The sequence below is a fragment of the Sporobolomyces koalae genome (assembly GCF_050403365.1).
Source record: "Sporobolomyces koalae JCM15063 DNA, S_koalae_JCM15063T_v1_ctg4, whole genome shotgun sequence".
Lineage (NCBI taxonomy): Eukaryota > Fungi > Basidiomycota > Microbotryomycetes > Sporidiobolales > Sporidiobolaceae > Sporobolomyces > Sporobolomyces koalae.
The window spans coordinates 162,650-180,231 of record NW_027481767.1 but is presented as its reverse complement, the minus strand read 5'-3'; the positions used below and the strand labels follow the sequence as shown (position 1 = coordinate 180,231).

General features: G+C 54.8%; 5 protein-coding genes across 5 annotated transcripts; 2 read left to right on the top strand and 3 right to left on the bottom strand.

The window, feature by feature from the left end:
- Positions 1-98: 98 nt before the first annotated feature.
- On the top strand, positions 99-3,710 carry JCM15063_000250 (uncharacterized protein; the record flags this gene model as incomplete). Its single annotated transcript, XM_076676368.1, has 15 exons — positions 99-239; positions 311-539; positions 608-692; positions 768-852; positions 916-961; positions 1,041-1,118; positions 1,198-1,297; positions 1,386-1,507; positions 1,591-1,977; positions 2,052-2,343; positions 2,417-2,559; positions 2,633-2,880; positions 2,974-3,103; positions 3,190-3,444; positions 3,517-3,710. 15 exons carry the CDS (start codon positions 99-101, stop codon positions 3,708-3,710), a joined length of 2,535 nt encoding a protein of 844 aa, XP_076536349.1.
- A 204-nt stretch (positions 3,711-3,914) lies between these two features.
- Positions 3,915-5,470, top strand: HIF1 (Hif1p; the record flags this gene model as incomplete). Its single annotated transcript, XM_076676367.1, has 5 exons — positions 3,915-3,922; positions 3,986-4,129; positions 4,206-4,702; positions 4,783-5,069; positions 5,168-5,470. The coding sequence occupies 5 exons, from the start codon at positions 3,915-3,917 to the stop codon at positions 5,468-5,470; spliced, it is 1,239 nt and encodes a 412-aa protein (XP_076536348.1).
- A 210-nt stretch (positions 5,471-5,680) lies between these two features.
- On the bottom strand, positions 5,681-10,164 carry UBP12 (putative ubiquitin-specific protease UBP12; the record flags this gene model as incomplete). The annotated part of the gene is made up of 8 exons (XM_076676366.1): positions 5,681-6,226; positions 6,295-7,755; positions 7,824-7,907; positions 7,970-8,083; positions 8,149-8,561; positions 8,626-8,693; positions 8,755-9,531; positions 9,602-10,164. 8 exons carry the CDS (start codon positions 10,162-10,164, stop codon positions 5,681-5,683), a joined length of 4,026 nt encoding a protein of 1,341 aa, XP_076536347.1.
- Positions 10,165-10,496: 332 nt separating this feature from the next.
- Positions 10,497-12,220, bottom strand: ZPR1 (zinc finger-containing protein ZPR1; the record flags this gene model as incomplete). The annotated part of the gene is made up of 5 exons (XM_076676365.1): positions 10,497-10,706; positions 10,818-11,024; positions 11,099-11,242; positions 11,311-12,018; positions 12,104-12,220. 5 exons carry the CDS (start codon positions 12,218-12,220, stop codon positions 10,497-10,499), a joined length of 1,386 nt encoding a protein of 461 aa, XP_076536346.1.
- A 611-nt stretch (positions 12,221-12,831) lies between these two features.
- JCM15063_000246 (sugar porter family MFS transporter) lies at positions 12,832-15,679 on the bottom strand (the record flags this gene model as incomplete). Its single annotated transcript, XM_076676364.1, has 14 exons — positions 12,832-13,168; positions 13,236-13,317; positions 13,389-13,445; positions 13,507-13,620; positions 13,689-13,833; positions 13,896-14,106; positions 14,168-14,251; positions 14,314-14,405; positions 14,470-14,581; positions 14,653-14,785; positions 14,850-14,994; positions 15,066-15,143; positions 15,206-15,354; positions 15,454-15,679. The coding sequence occupies 14 exons, from the start codon at positions 15,677-15,679 to the stop codon at positions 12,832-12,834; spliced, it is 1,965 nt and encodes a 654-aa protein (XP_076536345.1).
- Between the last annotated feature and the right edge of the window lie 1,903 nt (positions 15,680-17,582).

Sequence of the window (17,582 nt, the reverse complement as noted above, 5' to 3'; positions counted from 1 at the left end):
TCCGCGTTGTTTTCGGACATCTTTCCGAGTCTCATCATCTCTCGCTTCCAGGGCCGCTCAACGAACGCGGCACAACACCAGGAGACTGATCGAAGGCGATGGTAGACGCACCTGCGCTGCCAGTTCTCTATGGCAGCTCGACCGTGCCGTATTCACCGCTGAGTGCATCGCCCACCGCACTCGTCCACAGCCACGACGGTCAATACGCCCTGGTCACTCGCGACGAGCTGCATCTCCTCGTGAGTCTATCTCTCGAAGCCTGTCTGTACTCCTACCGCCGAACGCTCACATACCCGCACGGCGTCTCGAGACCGCTCGACTCGCTCCCGCCCTCGAACGCTCCCTCGAACCGCCCGAGACTTCGAGTGCATTCCAACCCAAGTCGACTGCATCCAAAGCAAATTCCAAGGGGAAAGGGAAACAGACTCGGCACATCTCTCCGTCCGCGACCGAATCTGCGCCCCCAAAGTGGTCTTTTGTCCAGACCCTCCTCAAGGTTGACAAGAAGAACACGATCAAATGGGGTGATTGGGTCGATGGTCAGTCCCCCTTCAAGAACAACAGCTATCTGGCTTCGCCTTGACCTCGGAATACCTCGCTTTTTCAGATTCCGAAGTGACCACGATGGGACAAATCGATACCCACTGGAGGTCGGCCGCGTTCTCTCCCACCGGAATCTCGAAACTCGGCGGGCAAGTTTTGCCCCCTCTGTGACAATCAATCGTGCTGCGCGTCAATGTCGCTGACGTTTTCTCTTTCGCTCGCAGGTGCGTGTTGGCAACCTTGACGACGAATGCTCAAGTGCTCCTGTTTGAGCCTGTCAAAGATACGATTCGAGGCGAATGGCAAGAGGTACTCAGCCTTACTACCTTGCCTCTCTCAAACCTTGCCCTTACACATCCGTTTCTGTTACAGTCCTTTGACCTCACGTCCGCCATGATCGAACAAATCGTCAATCCTCGTGGGTCCTACCTGCTCGGAACCCCGTCTTTATCTTGCTTCCTCTGACCCAAGCATCTCGCGCATACGGCCCACTCCAGAGGTCTCTGAAGCGAGATCTCAGACCAGTCGTATTCGGCGTCAAGTGGCACACCTCGTTACTCGAGCCCAAACGTCATGTGAGTGTGGATTGAAATCACAGGGGACAGAATAGATGGGCATCATGGATACTCACTTTACCTCGTTTCCTCCGCCCAGCGATCGCTTGGTCAGGACCTCTACCATCTCGAGCAACTAGAGGACTAGATGGATCGATCCTGGCAGTCGGTCATCGGAGTGGCGAGATCAGTCTGTGGAGGTCAGTTGTTTTCCATCTCTGTCGATGGACGCAACTCATTGCTAGTCTCAATCACGTCTTCTCGGACATTTTTTCTTTCTATCTCCAGATACGAAGAGAAACAAACGCAGTGTCTCATGCGGTTCAGACCGGGAGACGGAACGGCCAACGTCAATTGGATCTCGTCATTGCAATGGTCTTCGAAATGGTCTCAATCCACACACAACGATCGTAAGTGCAACCGCTTGTCCTGAACTCTTGGGATTATCAGAGACAACAACTGAATCAGCCATCATTACGGGAATTTCTGCCAGGGGAGTACGCAATGGATTTGGCGATAGGAGATTCGGACGGTCGAGTCTGGGTCGCAACCATTACTCAGCAGGTTCCAATGAGCAAACCTCGTCACGAGCAAGAGCCATCACTGCAGGATGTCGAACCTATTCGAGTCGAAGCATCTCCATGTCTCGAGGTCGTCGTTGATGGAGACCGGAGGAGTGTCAGTCAGTTTTTGTGGCGCGACAATGGGAAAAATCGACAAATAGTCTACACAAAACTCGGAACGGTCAACGTAGTTACTTTCGAGCAAAGCGAACAAGGCGCTCTTTCGATTATGGAGAATCGAGAACTCGAGCTCGCACCACCTTCTGAAGGGTTTGTTGGCGGATGGGCAGGTAGTACGAACTGGTCTGATTGTTGCGGTATGGCTTAGATCCCCTCTTTATTTTCGATTGGAGAGAAGGGATACGCTGACTAGACACTGTTCGTAACATAGGTTTGACTTTTGATCCGGAATCTACTTCGCTGCAGGTCCAGCTCGCTTGCGGATTGATCTACGATCTCGAATTGGACTCGACGCTTCCTACTTATATCCCTCCCTCATCACGCCTGACGGCCACTATGAGGCAGGTGTACGATACGATCCTGAACGGGACGAACCAAAAATCGAAGAGCGAAGAGCCTTCCGCTAATCCACGTCGCAAATGGGGCAAACACGATGGGTGCAACATGTCTGGCGTGATTCAACTCGATCGTCACAATGGACACGAGGTTGCATTCATCTTTCAGTGAATCCTTTTCCTCTCGATGTATTCTCTCTATGCTCAATGGACTGAGTACGTCTCTCATGGGGTTTTGCAGGAGTGCGAGACCCGATTTCTTTACGTGGTTAGCCCCTTCAACAGTCAAGACTCATTTCGCCGTGGTCAACTTGCGAGGTCAATCGCTTCAAGCTTCGCTTCTAAGTCGGATTGAACAGGCGCTCAATCGAACCGACCCGACGGGTTCGTTATTCCTTCTGCGCTCGTTCGGATTTTTCTCTCAAATAAGCTGACCCTAAAGGCCAAATCAAAACAGAGTTGGGACTCCCGCCATCACAGTCTTTGCTGCCGATTTTGAATTCGCTTTCAATACACGCCGATTCCGAGGACTTTGTTTCTCAGCTCATCGACTTACTAGGTCGACTCCCAGTAGCCGCACATGATTCAGCGCAGGGGGAAGACGGGGAAGACGTTCCCATCGAGGCGAGAGTAGCAGGCGCGTTGTTTGGACCGAGTCTGATTGAAGGCTTGAGGCTTAGGCATTGTATTATCGAACGGTTGGCGGTAAGCTCAACTCTGATCACTCACTCGATTTTGACGATCCCACCGTGCTGGATGTGACGAAAGGGGAATCTCACTTTTTGGCCGTCGAAACAGATTCTACCGAACTTGTCATCACGGTGCAAGCATCGAGTAGAGCAGACAAGACGAGCGATCGAGCGGGAACTGCTTCGGTCGGTCATTGGAACCCTTGCAAGCGTTCTGAGCAAAACTCGAAACCTTTCAGGTAAGCTTTTACTCGCGTCTCAAGGCTACGGGCAACATGCGGCGGCCGGGCGCTGATCAAAGTCTCCTTTCGATACTGCTCATCAGAGCAAGAGAAACCTATCCTCTCGACCATACTCCTCGCTTCTTCGGCTCTCCCTTCCATATCCCTGGATCCAGTCGAGTCGACCTCGGAAGAACAATCAGGGGGGGAAACGCAAGGACGAAAACGTGACACAGTGAATGATGATGCTGGACAACTTTCGACTGCGTTCGAATCTGTGCTCGACTGCCCAGCGTGCCGACAATTGATCCCACTCGCGCACGTGCGTCAAGGGGTGTGTCTCAATGGACATACTTGGGGTGAGTCTCGGAATCTGTTCCTCTCTCATTCGTGAAACGTTTTGGAAGGCTCATCGCGTTTGTGCTCCACAGAGAGGTGCTCGATCACGCTCGCCGTCATTTCGAGGACCGATGTCAGGACCTGCGTAGATTGTCATCGCAAGGCGCTCGTCAAAGTCGGAACGGGTTCGGGGGGAGCTGGAGCGCAGCACGATCGGATCAATCGGATGCTCGAAGGGATCAAGAGTTGCGCATACTGTGCCGGGAGATGGATGCGAATCCGGTAACACAGGTGTAAAACAAAATTCTTTCGCTTTTGTAACTGTAAAGAGTAAGAACTACATCCAACAAAGCGCCTAGGGAAAAGATTTAGCATGGGCTAGGGAAAATGCAAGGTCGCGCGGAAATAATTGTGAAGACGCGACGCGCGTCGTCGGTCGAGCGGGCTAAAGTGCTCTCTCGTCTCATCATCTCGACGCGTCAGCACAACCATGGCAGAGTGAGTCTGCGCCCTCAATCTAAACACAGAACCTTGACTGAGGATATCAGCGCAAATATATAGCTCACTTCCAACGCCCGCCGACTCGCCCCAAGTCGAACTTGAACCAACTTCGGCCGAAGACCATCTCGCACAAGGGATCCGATTCCTCGCTCTGTCCAAGTATGCACAGGCGTCAGAATCACTCTCGTACGCGGTCGAAGCCCTGTACGTCCAAGAATTTCTCCCTCGTTCCAGTTCCCCGTTGCAAGGATACTGAGTTGGTTTGGTCTCCGCAACACAGTACCGAGCAGAATGGAGAACTCTCGATCGAGAATGTCGACGCCCTCGTCCTGTACGGTAAAGCGCTCCTCGCGAACGCGATCGAACAGACAGCAGTACTCGGCTCGAATCCTCCCGCAGGCGCGGTTCCTTCCCTCGAACCAGCTGCTGGCTCCGCTTCTGCCGCATCGTCGACGAATGCGAACGCGACTGCTGGGCCTTCTAGCACCGCGTTCCACTTTGGTGGAGATGGAGAAGACGAAGACGACGAGGAAGAAGAACCGAACCCGCAAGAACAGGACGGACCGGAAGACGATGAAGATGATTTCGAAGCCGCGTTCCAGGTACTCGATATTGCCCGCAAGACGCTCGAACTCGAAATCGACAACCTCGATCAACTCATCTCGGAACTGCAGGACGACAATGAACGCAAACCGGTAAAAGTGCAGGAGCGACGTACTCGCAAAGAAAAACTCGCAGACGTGCACAAACTCCTTGGAGACGTCGCAACCGAGAGTGGTGAGTACTCTTGCTCTCTCCCCTCCTTGTCAGCTGAGGATTTGGAGCGCTGGTTCCGACTCTTCGCTATGTCGCTGCAGAACAATTCGAGAATGCTGTCGAGGAATACTCTTCGGCTCTGTCGATCTTGACCAAAATCTTGCCTCCTTCGGACCGACAATTGTCTCAACATCACATGTTGATCGCACTCGCACTCGAATTCCTTCCGAACCAAATCGGTCGCGCCGTCAGTCACGCCGAGAAGGCGAAATCTGTCCTAGTTCTGAGATTGCAACAACTCGAATCGAAACCGGACGACAACAAGACAGACAAGGACAAGAGAGAGATTGTCGACATTAACGAATTGTTGGGAGATGTCGACAACAAGGTTCGTTTTCCTGATCTACAGCAACAAGCCGACCGAAGAGAAAGTCGCGCATTTCGCTGACTACGCTTCCTCTGGAATAAATCATTGCGACCAAACAGATTGAAGACCTCAAGACGGTGCCGACAGAACCGGCTCCGAGCGCTTCAGATCTCGCACTCGAATCGTTCTTGCGTTCCGCTACAGGAGCTGCTCCAGCCGGCTCGACGTCTGCACCCGTCAACGATCTCAACTCGCTCGTCAAGAAGAAGAAGAAGCCAACACCAGCCCCCGCGTCGGAGCAGGCACGACCGGAAGGCAAGACAAGCGAAGTGGAGGAGCAGAATGGAAAGAGGAAAGCAGAGGAACCATCGACGGAGCAAGAAGAGAAGAAAGTCAAAGTGTCGGATCCGCCATCTCTTTGAAGAATCCTCTCGCTTGCCTACATAGCCCAGTACTGCCCAGATAGTCGGGTTTGACAGTTTTGCAAATCGAATGATCTTGGTCTACCGGCTGCTCTTTGAAGCTGCCTTGCTACGATCAGAAATCCCAAGTATCGGCAAAGGTAAGGAAGAAATAGAGGGAGGCGCCAAAGCCCAACCAGAAAAAGTTCATTTCTTTCGTTCTTGAGCCGCCTATTCAATGTCGCTTAGCGGGCCAGTACCGGGATTCAAATTGAGCTTGTCGTTCCGAACTTGCTCCATTTGCACAGTGTCGGGTTGCGGTTGCGGTTCGGTCTCGAGTTGGAACGATCCTGGTTGCGGAGAGTCAGGGGGAGTCGGGTTCCACCGATCGAACGCGTCTCCATGCGTCGAACTTCTCGGGCTCGCAGGTTCGTTCGACTTGACCGAACCCTCATCGTCATCTTCGTCGTCACCTCGTTGTGCCGGTGTGAACATGCCTGCAAATCGATGAGAGTGTGCTGTCGAATCAAAAGTCCCGGGCATGACGGACGAGTTTGGATCGGGCAAGGCAAGGTTGTCCGTACTACCGAATGGCGACGGCATGAGCGAAGGAACCTGTGATGGTGCTGCGGACGCCTGCCGGGACTGGATCGCGCTCTCGACCGCCGAAATCGATTTCGCGCCTCCGATAGGACGAGCAGTGCGACGACGGTAGAACAGGAGGTAGGCAGAAGAGGAGACAGCGCGAGTCGGGTCTGACAGAGGCGAGACGCGCGACTGATCGACACTCCGCAACGAGTCAGCTTGTTCAGATTACGGAACGATGAACTCGGAATTCGACTCACATCGTCAAAGTCGTACCACTTGTTGTTGTCGGGGTTCTTCGCAAATGCAGTATAATGTCCGCCTCCGAGACCGCCAAAGTGGTTCGAAACGGCGTACAAGTCGTACAGGAGTGAATCGGGTTCGGAGATGGCCGGCGCGTTTCCTTCACCCATCTCCTCGGCCAACCGGCGTTCGACCTTGTCGCCTTCGACGAACGGTTCCATGTCGAATCCCTCGAGCGGAAAGTCGACAAAATCGTCAATCTTGTCACGCGTGTATCGACCCGAACTGAATCGCTTGAGCGCAAACACCAGCACGTCGGGCGCTTTCCATATCTCGACCTTTTTCGTTGCTTGCTTGAAGTCCTTGCATGCCGAGCAGTACCACATGTCTTCCTCTCCGAGGCGTTCTTCCTTCGTGAACTCGGTCAAACACTGGTCGAGGGTGATCGTCTGCTTCTGCTTGCCAAGTGATTTGCGAACGGCGAGAGCCGGGTCGACCACCTCTTCCACCTCCTCCCATCGGCTCGCCTGTTCCGAGAAGAAATAATCGTACGCTGAGGGATCCCACTCCGCCACGACGTAGTCTCCTGTGCGAAGGATCGGACGAATGGATGCTGCAGGCGGTGCAGACTTGGCGGGTTCAGCCGCGCTCTCCGAAGCCGTCTCTACTCTTGGTTCCTTTGGTGACGATTCAGTCGACTCGGTAAACATGTCGTCGTAATCTTCGCTGACCAGGCGCGTGGCGGCTCGCACGGTCTCGAGGCGTTCCTCGAGAGTCTCCTCATCGGCCTGGAAAGCGCTCTGGTTGAGCGGGAGGCCAGTTGGATCCCGTCGATTTTTGCTGACCTTGATCGTAAAGAGAGGACGCGAAGCGGTCGATGCGGCAGGCGCAGGCGCAGGTTCGGGAACCTGGGAAGACGTAGAAGCTGCGAGGGTAATGCTGGAGGAGGACGACACCGAGTCGAGCGCGGGAGGTAGTTCGTCCACGTCCATGGCGGAGTCGGCAGGGGTAGAACCGGCGGTAGCATCGTCGGCGAGCTCAGTTGTCGGTGCGTCCGCACCAGCTCCAGCGGAAGCTGCAAGGCCTTTATCAAAGGCTTCCAGAAGCTCATCGCCCTGGCTCGTGACCCTCGAATATTGTCGGAGCAACGCTCGTTGAATACCTTCGACCGTCGAAGCCTCGTCAGGTGTCAACGAGAGGACAAAGGGGGATGCCAGGTATTCTGATCCTCCGCTGACTCCAAACGTCAACCGGGAAGTCTTGGGCGCAATCTTCCTATGCAAGACAACTAGGATGATCGGCGCATTTGGGTCCGCGGGGGCGGCAGGAGTTTTGTTCTTGCGGAATCGAGGCTGAGCAAGAGTGCCAGTAGTCTCGTAGATGATAATTTTGTCGTTCTTCGTATTGATTTCCGTGATCATGTCGTCGTCCGGCCATTCCTTGAAGAACTTGCTATGCCACTCTTCAGCCACAACCAGCTGTTTGCGAGAACGTGTGAAGATCAGCTTTGGCCCGATTAGGGAAAGAACGGGGGATGAAGCCTTACAGACTTGGGTTCCATATCAAGAACCTTGCCAACACAGCTCTTCAATGTCTTGACAGTTCCGTTCTTTGGCACTTCAATTTCGAGCTGAGCAAGTGATCGTCAGAACTGAGACTTTGCGCAAGACTGTCAAAGGGAGGAAAGTTTACCGAGATGACTTTTTTGCTGGGATCGAGCGGCACAACATAGACGGTACCGCTCCATTTCTTTGTGACTGGCAGGTTGGTCGTCACGTACATGAAAGGGTCGAACGTAATCGAGACCTGTCGAACACAGTATCGTCAACAATCGCGCCAGTGTCTCGTCCAATTTGGCGCAGAGAACACACCTTGTCGCAATCAGGACAGACAACTGTACTGCGGTACTGTCCCTGGAACAGGTCGACAACGACAGAGTCGTTGCGACTCCTGTATTGGTCCCAGCATGTCTTGGCCATCTCGACGAGCTCCTTGTCTCCTCCTCCCTCCCAATCCGGAGCGGAAGTTCCCGGTTTCTTCAGGATTCGGTTCAAGTCTTCATGGGTGCCGTCGAGCAAGAATGCCAGCAACTCTTGCGAGTCTTGTTGCCCGTATCCCGAGAATTGTGGCGCGAAGCGAGCGACGGCCTGCTTGAACTCGCGCGGAGCGACCGAACTGCCCGAGCCGTGCCACATGCGCTCGATCAGTTGACCAAACGCTTCGGCGACTTGACCGCGCATTCCAAGTGGGTTGTCCGGATTGAGCTCATTCTTGTATGCACCGGCTAAGCACCACAGGAACGTGTCAGGAGATGCGTAGAGGCAGCGCAATATGGGACAGCGACTAACAGAGGAAGTAGTCCTTGAGCTCTTTTGTGTTGGACATGCATTGGATCGCAGAGTTCATGAAGCACGTGCTGTGACCGCAAGCTGATCAGCCCGAGCCCAGGCCAAAGTGAGCGGAGGATGTCGCCTTACTTTCCAAGATTTGACAATCCAACCAGTCCTCGTTGGCCCGCCTTGGCTGGCCCCGTTTTGCTTCTCGTGAGAGCACCAGTGAGCGTGCTGATGAGCCCCGAAGTTCCGCTACCACTCGCTTTCGCATTGACGGTCGTGCCCGATTGAGATTGGGTTGCTGCGCCTGACAAGTTTCCATTCGACTTTGGCTTGTGAAGTGTTGACGACCAGCCGTTCGAGAACAGATTGCGAGACTTCTTCTCGGGCGAGGTAGTCGCTTGGACAGGATCGGTTGAAGGGGTTGCGCCCCGAGTTGAGGCGCGAGATCTCAGCAGAACCGCTTCCGAGTCAACGAGCCAGCTCCCATTCGGTTTCTGCTGCTCGACGGCGATGCGACAATCCGAGTCGGACAGGAGAGCATCATCGAGAGTCATATCCGGATCGATCTCGAGCAGTTCGACATCCGTTTCGTTGAGCTTGTCCGAAAGCACAAACGCGGGACCTTCGCTGGCTGAGACGGGGTCGCCCGCTTCTGGTAGTCGCCACAGTCGGACCGGTCTTCCGAGCGAGAAGGCTTCTGCGGCTGCTCGTTGCAAGGCAGAGAACGGAGTCGAGGATGCTAACGAGACGGTCGGAGCGGTTTCGAGGTTTGGGATCGATACGGGCGAGCTCGAACCGCCATCGGTCGGACACAACAGGAAGAACTGGAACGAAGGTGGGTAGAACTCGACCCGCTCGCTGCCGAACGTGCCGCTCGAGACGACCACGCGCTCGATGTCGGGTCCAAGCGAGCCGTACCTGTCCAATTTTCGAAGCGATGTGAGCAGGGCTGCTACGGACTGCTCAGATGTTCAGACGTCCAACTGACCATTGTCGCAGCAGCGCGTACGCGGCAGACGGTAGCAACTCGAGGTCGACTCCCTCGACGAGCGGTTTCCTGAGCTGGCCTCCTTCGAGGACGAGGTTCGAGTTGTCCATCGGACCGACCTCTTCGACCGCTAGCAACGCGTCGTCGTCCTTGGTCTCGGCCGTGCCCGAGCAAGCCGTAATCCATCTCCGGTACCAGATCCTCGACACGAGGTTCCACGGGTCGCCGGCTTCGAGTAGGCCTGCCTTTAGCTCCTTGATGATGTCGAGCTGTGTGTCTCCCGGAGGCCCGGCGAATGGGCGCGAGACGTCATCGTACGCGGGCGGTGAATCCTCCGTCGATTCGGCACCGGTCACCGACTGAGGTGACGCCGGTGTCGACGAGATATTGAGACGAGATGCGCCCAAGGACCCCTCCGTGTCGCTCACTTGTCCCTGATCCATCAGGTCCTCGCTGTTGGCACGTTTCGAAGCGGACGACGAAGGCGACGAGAGTGGTCGTTTCAGGCGGGAAGGCGAAGCAGAAGCGAGTCGATGAGGGCTGTAGGGGCGTTCCGGGACCATGCACTCGGCCGGGGCGTGCAGAGTCGTACGCGTCGAACTCGCGCGCTTTGGAAAAGTGCGGAGAAACTCGTGACTCGAAGCGGGCGAGCGGTGAGCCTCTCTCATTCTCTCAGACGCATGGGCATATTGTGGGTTCGTGATTGTACTGCAAACAGCGGTACGGAGTATGTACGCAACAGCAGCCTCGTCTCGAACCCGTTGGTCGAGAGAGGGTTCGAGCACATCAAGCTCTGAAAGCTTCGGTCAGGGGAGCACTTTGGCGATGGACCGGTCCACGCCCCAAGGGAATCCAGATGTACGGATTCAATAATGTATGTTGCAACTATGTAAAATTATGCCGATGCCTCGACCGCCTCGTCCTCGGGGGCATAGTTCTCCGTCTTGATATCGTTCAATCCGAGCTCCTCGTTCTGCTCGTACGTTCTCTCGTAAGTCTCCTCGTCAAGTTGAGGATCAGGGTCCGGAGCGTAGAGCGATTGGATGAACGAGTTGGCCATCGGGTCATCGAGGATGACCGTGAACGGCATCTCGACGTTGATCGCCTACCTCGACCAGAGCGAGCGTCAGTTCTCGTATTCGTATACGATACAAAACTGCCCCGTCGCGTGCGGGACAGCGAAGTAGTAAAGAGGAAATCGAAGAGAGCCTCTCACCTTTTTGAGGTTCACCAGGAACTTGTCCATGCCACTCTGCTGGCCTGCAGCAGCTGCTGCAGCCGCGTCTCCCTTGGCGAATGAACTCGCGTCGAGCTCCTCGTACACCTGGTTCAACAAACCTTCGAGGGTAGTGAAGCGACCTCCGAGGGTTCCCGGATTCAGCTCGAGGTCGATCTCGGGAATGTGAAGTCCAGCAGTCTCCGACTGTGAGTCATCGAGGAGATCGTAAGTTACGGTTTTGCAGGCCTGAATGACCATGCACAATCGTGATCGCTCACCTTGAGGATATCTCGCGACAAATCGTCAGACTCTTCCACCCGCAGTGTGATCTTGCGTCCCTTCTCGGCAATCGCGCCTCCCGATTTGACTTCAGTGTCTCGGTATCCACAGTCGTGGCAGTTGGTCGACATGAGAATGATGTCCTAATTAGCTCAAACGAGGGCATCGGAATCAGCACTGCTTTTCTTTCAGTCGAGAGATCGTGACGCACTTTGAAGTGAGGAATGTTGACCGTCTTCATGAGCGTCTCGAGTTCCGAACCGCACAGCGAGCACACGCCGGGGAACGAGAGAACTTCTTCCGGGTAGTGACTCGTCTCTTTGCTCTGCGTCTCGTCATGTGCGAGTCCGAGCGCATTGTCCTGTTCTTTACTCCGACCATACTCCTGCTTGCGCCATTTCGGGTCGTTGAGTCCACCTCGCGTCTCGACAAATGAGTTGCCGGACGGATCGTCGAGTTTGAGCGTAAAGTGCGGCATCGGTCCCCGTTCGACCGGTTCGGGCTTGACGTCGAGCGTGTCGTCCTTGTCGAGATCGGGCACAATGAGCCTCAATTTCTGGATCACCTCGTCGATCTTGTCGTGCAAATCCGGGTGCTGAATCCGTCGCAGCGGCTGGTCGTGTTCGAGATCCCGAATCGTATCGCTCAAAACTCCCTCGACGGTCGTGAACTGTCCGCGTCCGGCGGGGATCTGGAGTTGGTACTCGGGGATCGAAATGAGGCAGTGTTCCGACTTGACAAGTTGTCGGTCGAGGTCATCTTGCGCGTTGCACTTGACCGTGTAGACGCTGCCGAGCGGTTGGATCTCTCCCGCAGCCTGGATGTCGTTGTTCTTGTAGCCACAGTGATCGCAGTGGAACGAGACGACAATGACTTCTCGGAAGTACGGAATGACGGTCAGGAGCATGCGCGTCTCTCCCTATTTGGCACAAGAGTGAAGGTGCCCTTGTCAGCATGGCAGGAAATCGGCACTGTCAGATGACTGGCGATCGAGAATTGCTCACCTGCTCGTGACATTCCATGCAGAGCGATTCGATCACTTCGACGGGAACTTCACCCGCTCCAACCGTTTCTCCAATGGGCTTCCATTCGGTCTGTTGCTGCTGCGGTTCTGCCGACATGGTAGCTTGCGAGCGAAAGAGGTGAGACGGGTGGCGAGTTGCAAGTGATGAGCGAATGGGTTGATCAAAAAAGTTGGCAAGCTCTAATGAGAAGCTTGTCGCGGTTGCTGGGAAGCTACGAAGAGTCGATCAAGTCCTCTGTTGTGAGTGGTCGATTTTTTGGGCCGAATGAGGGTGGTGTCAGAACGGGAGACGGGGCGCGAGGATTAAGTAAGTACTGTACATCTACATCGCCTCCTCACCGGCGCCACTTTCTTATTACCCTTACCATCCTAGAAAAGCTTCTACATATCTTATTCTATTGCGGCATCGCATCAAGATTCGTCTCGCTCGGTATTCGCGGTGAAGAACAGGTACGAGCGAATCACGGAGACTAGTGGCATTGCGGCACAGAACGACGAGCAAAAAAAGAAAGCGAGGAAAGAAGGGGAACGAGCGGTGCGACCAGGCGCAGAGTCGATGAAACGCAAAAAAGTGACGGGGTAAACTAAGTAGGATAGGACCGGTAGGAACGACAACTATCGGGAGCGAGGGAGAGGAAGAAGGTACTGCTAGCTATCACAAACAAACAAGAGAGGAGACAGAGAGGTGGACCAGACAAACTGCGCTACCTAGGCGTGCTTCTCGCCGCGCTCGACGTATTGCGAGTGGGGTTGCGCTTCTTCGGGCGTGATCCAGTGGTACAACTCCTCCTTGGGTCCAACGTTCTGGCGGAGGATGTACCTCCTGAAGTTGTACGGCAACTGGCGAATGTGGTAGGCGGCGTGCTTCTTGGTCGGGACCGAGAAGACTTGATCGAGTTCTTCGAGCGTGAGCGCCTTGGTCTCGGGCATGAAGAGCCACACGAGCACCGTGCCGATGACATTCCAGGCAGCGTACCAACCGAACGCTCCTTGAGGCTTGAACGCACCGAGGAGGCGCGGGAAGGTTAGAGCGACAATGAAGTTACTGAATGTTTCGAAAGAAAGTCAGTCCAGGTTACGACGCTATTATTCGAAAAGCTTCGGCAGCTTACAAGGTCCAGGTGGTCGCGGTGGCGAAAGACATTCCAACGTCACGGACGTAGAGAGGGAAAGCCTCGGCAGAGTAAGTGAAAGCTGTCGACGCAGAACGCACGAGACTATTAGTCCGAGACTGCCCTCTAGCCAGGGAGAGTTGCTCGACTTACGAACGGGACCCTCTCCAGGAGAGTAAGCGATGCAGTGGAGGTAGATGCCAAGAGCAACTGAATGGTTCGAGCGAGTCAGCAATCGTTCTCGCCAGTAGCAAGAGCGACGGTAACATACCAACAGCGATGCGGGCCTTGGACGTGTCAGGGATGAAGAAGGCCATTCCGGTCATCAACAGGAAAACGGCCATAAGCGGGAAAGTCACGAGGAGAAGCGTGCGACGTCCGTAAGCTGCGTCGGGAAAAAGCTTGAATCAGTTCGATCCTACAGCCCCAAATCGGTAAAAATCTGAAGCTTACTGTCAATCGTGTAGATGGCGGGTGCAGCGGCGATCCAGTTCAAAGCGCCAAAGCCGAGAGTCGCGCCGAGAGCGGAAATCTCGGAGAAACCGGCTTGACGGAAGATGGTCGAGGAGTAGTAGGCAATAACGTTGATACCGCAGAACTGAAATACGAGGATGAGTCAACACTGACTCAGAATGGGGACGTCAGATAACAGCAGCTCACCTGTTGCATAAACATGACGATGCCGGACGCGAGCGCAGCGCGGCGGTTGCGAGGAACGGAGAAGAGCTCCACGATCGCCAATTTGCCGGTAGCGATGTTCGCCTCCTCCTCAAGCAACGCATTGATCATGAAGAGGTCACGCGCGGCTTGCAGCTTGGTGTGACGAAGGCGGCAAAGCGAATCGTAGGCTTCAACGTAACGACCACGACCACTGATAAATTTTGATAAGAATCAGCCTCGTCCGCATGCGGCTGAGCTGATCAGAGACTCACATCAACCAACGGGGGGACTCGGGGCAAAACCAGACCTGAGCCATGACGAAGAAGGCCGGAAGAGCGGCAGAACCAAGCATTAGGCTACGCGGAGACATATAAGCATTCATCCAGCATACGACAAAGATTGAAATGTGAGCGCTTACCGCCAGTTCAGTCCGGTGATGTGCGTCGCCGGATCGGGCACGTGGTAGAAGACGAGAGAAGAGACTGTTCCAAGCATGATTCCGAAAGCAGTCTATACGATACGATACAACAATTAGCTTGTGGGAGCGCGTGTAAACAAGCGAGAATGAGCTTACCCAGACCTGCCACTGCATGACGAGAGCACCACGGATGAGAGGAGGTGCAGTTTCAGCACCATAGACGGGGACCGTGGCCGATTTGGGACCAATGCCAAGACCGAGTACGAAACTGCGAGGAAGCAACAGGGTAAGTCTCGAGGAGAGACAGGGGCGCGTCAAGGCAAAGAGGTTCGAGCTCACCGAGCAGCGAAAAGGTGTTCCCAGGAGTTCGTGCAGCCGGACCAGATACAGGTGAGCGCGGACAGCGTCGCAGTCAAGAAGATGGTACCTCGTCGTCCGAGCCAGTTGTTCAAAGGGGCGGTGAGCCAGCAGCCTATCGATATCACAATCGCGTCAATTTGCAGTTTCGAACCATATCGAGTTTGGTCCCGACTTACCGATTACGGCGCAGCAGAGGTAGGGTGCACCGTTGACCAAGCCGAGAAGCCATTCGTTGCGTCCCGAATCGGGGGCTCCGGGTTGAGTGTTCAAGCCGAATTGGGGCGCCCAAAAGAGATTGGCACCGTTCGTGACCGATTCATCCTGCGAATTTCGAGAATGTGAGACGGCTGCTCGATTGGACTAACTCGGGCAAGACGAGCGGTGGGACTGACCATTCCTTGGACAGCGGCACACATCGAGCAGCAAATGACCAAGAAATACAGCATCTTGGGGTGGTCCCATTTGTGCGTCTGTATCCATATCCGTTGATCAGTTAAGTTGTAGAAATGAAGGATTCGAGAACGAGACGTACGACTTCGCGCCGAAGCACGGTCCTGTCTTCCTCACTGAGCATGGGGAGGGACTCGAATGCGAGCGGGTCCTGGGCAACTTGGGCACCCTTTGCGAACTCCTCCTCGTACTGTCCGAGTCCTTTCTCCTGCGCGAACGCTCGACCCATGGCTGTTGTCCGAAATTTTCGCCGCGCACAAACCCCTCTTTTCTAATCAGCCATCTTCTCGATAGGCGCGCATTGCACAGTACAGCGGGTGTGAGACTGACCTTCGAGACGTTCATGCGAGATACCGGTGAGGGGGTTCTCGAGCGCGGCGTTGACGTTGGCGATCTTGCGGTCTTCATTGTGGGCATATTCGCCCTCTCCAGCGAGCTCGCGCTTCTCGTCAGTGCCTTTGTTGGCCTTCTCCTGGGCAATGAGTTCACGCTGGCGAGCGATGGAGGGGTCTATCGGGTGGGAGGGCCCGATCGGGTGCTTCTCGGATGCCGACATTGTTTTGTGCGGTACGTCTGGTTTGATATTTGTCGTGTCTATGCTGGCAGCTGTTCAGAGTCCCTGACAGGCGACAGAGGAGAAGTGAGAGGAAGTGGCGTGGGGGAGCAGAGAGAGGAGAGAAGGAGGACGCGCTCGTGCGAGAAGGAAACAGGGAGCCGGGGCGCCGGCTCGCAATGCGGGTGCTAAAATTGGGGACCCAAGAAATTTTGTGCGGTTCGGTGACGACAATTCAGACGGCACGAGCCGCGTGCGTGGTCGTCCCTCCGACCTTCTCAGTTTCTCCTGTCCTCCCTCTCCTTGGTCGGATTGCGCCCTTGTTGCTGCTTGTCGCGGCTCACAGCACAGTCTACAGCTGTGTATGTATACCGCCTCGACATAGCTGATCGATTGCGTTTCGGACTGATTTCAAACCACGTTTCGACGCTAACGCCCCTTCAAGGGGTCCGCCCTCGCGCGCGAGCGTGGGCAGTCGTGCCCGTCCGTGGGGTGAAACAGGAATTACGGTGAGTGAGCATGCTACGGTAATTACCGTAGTATGTGCTCTCAGCCTCAAGAAGCTTCAGGTTCCGGGCAATTCAGAGCATAGCATGATGTACGTCAGACCCATATTTGTTGTCTGTTTGTCTGCTTTACATGGTCAGCGACTCAGCGGGTGCAAGTGGGGTCTGTCTCGAGTGGCGAGCATTGCGCACCGCCGCACGACCGTCCCGGAGCATATGTCCGCAGTGCTCCAATCGATCTCGGGCGCGCACATGGATACTAGGGATACGCATATCAAATACATGGCTTCCGACGGATCTGCTCCGGAGCAGCAGCACCCCTTCACGACGCACGAAGTAGGCGACAGGCTTCGCCGCGGAGATATGCGCTCGCGGATCATTTCGGCGCGACTTAACGCAGCTGCAGTATGTGCAGATTTCGATGCAACTTCTACGTATTGCAAAGCGGAAAATAGCCTAGCTCAGGTGGGAGAACGGGTATTGACATCATAAATTTTGGCGGCGCAGTGGCACACGAGCGCTCGCTCAAGACTAGGGTTCGGTAATTAAATATGTAAGTAATTCAATGTAAGTAATTATCTCGTGTGGTTTTCAGAGTGACGAAAAAGCTTACGAAGTTAAAAACTCTTCTCCCCGTGAGGGGAGCGCGCTACTCCAAGTTAGGAGAGCGAAAGGGGGAGGGGGCACAGAGGGTAACAGAAAGAAAACACAAAACAAAAAACAGAAAAAGCCAAACCACCGGGGAGACTCCAGGGTTGAATCGCGCTAGGCAGTGGGAGTCTGTGCGCGAGTTGAAGTGCATGGGTGTCAGCGCGAGTGGCAAAGGGTGATTGATCACCCGAGCGAGACTCACCGCGGGCTCCTCACCGGCAGCAAGCCAGCGAGAAGGAAAATTCCCCATCTAGACCGCATGCGAAGGACGGGTCAGGTGCTCATTCGTCATACAGCACCAGATGAACGGCGACGTACGGCCAATCACGGAGTACGACTCAACCTCCGCTTCGCACGCCTCGCGCTTGGAGCTCGGTCCGAGGTTGGTATGTTCACCTGTTTCGCCCAAGGAAACAAACGAAATGAATCAGCCAGGCTCATCTCGAAGCGGTTGGCGAACAAAGGCGCGAGAGAAGGGAAATGCAAACTTGCGAAGAACAGAAGAAAATGAAAAAGAGACTTGAAGAGACGGACGCCAGCGTTGACGTTAGTACGGTGAAGAGGATGATGTCAAAAGCCAGTGGAGCGGAGGGGCACGAGATCACGACAGAGAGCTCACCAACGGAACAGATCAAGCTAGTTGGGAGCAGGTGACACACTAGAGCGAGCCCGATGAGTGAGATGCGAGGCGGATAACATTGTGACGAGCGAGCGAGGGTAGGCGATGGAGAGCGAGAGTACGTGATGGA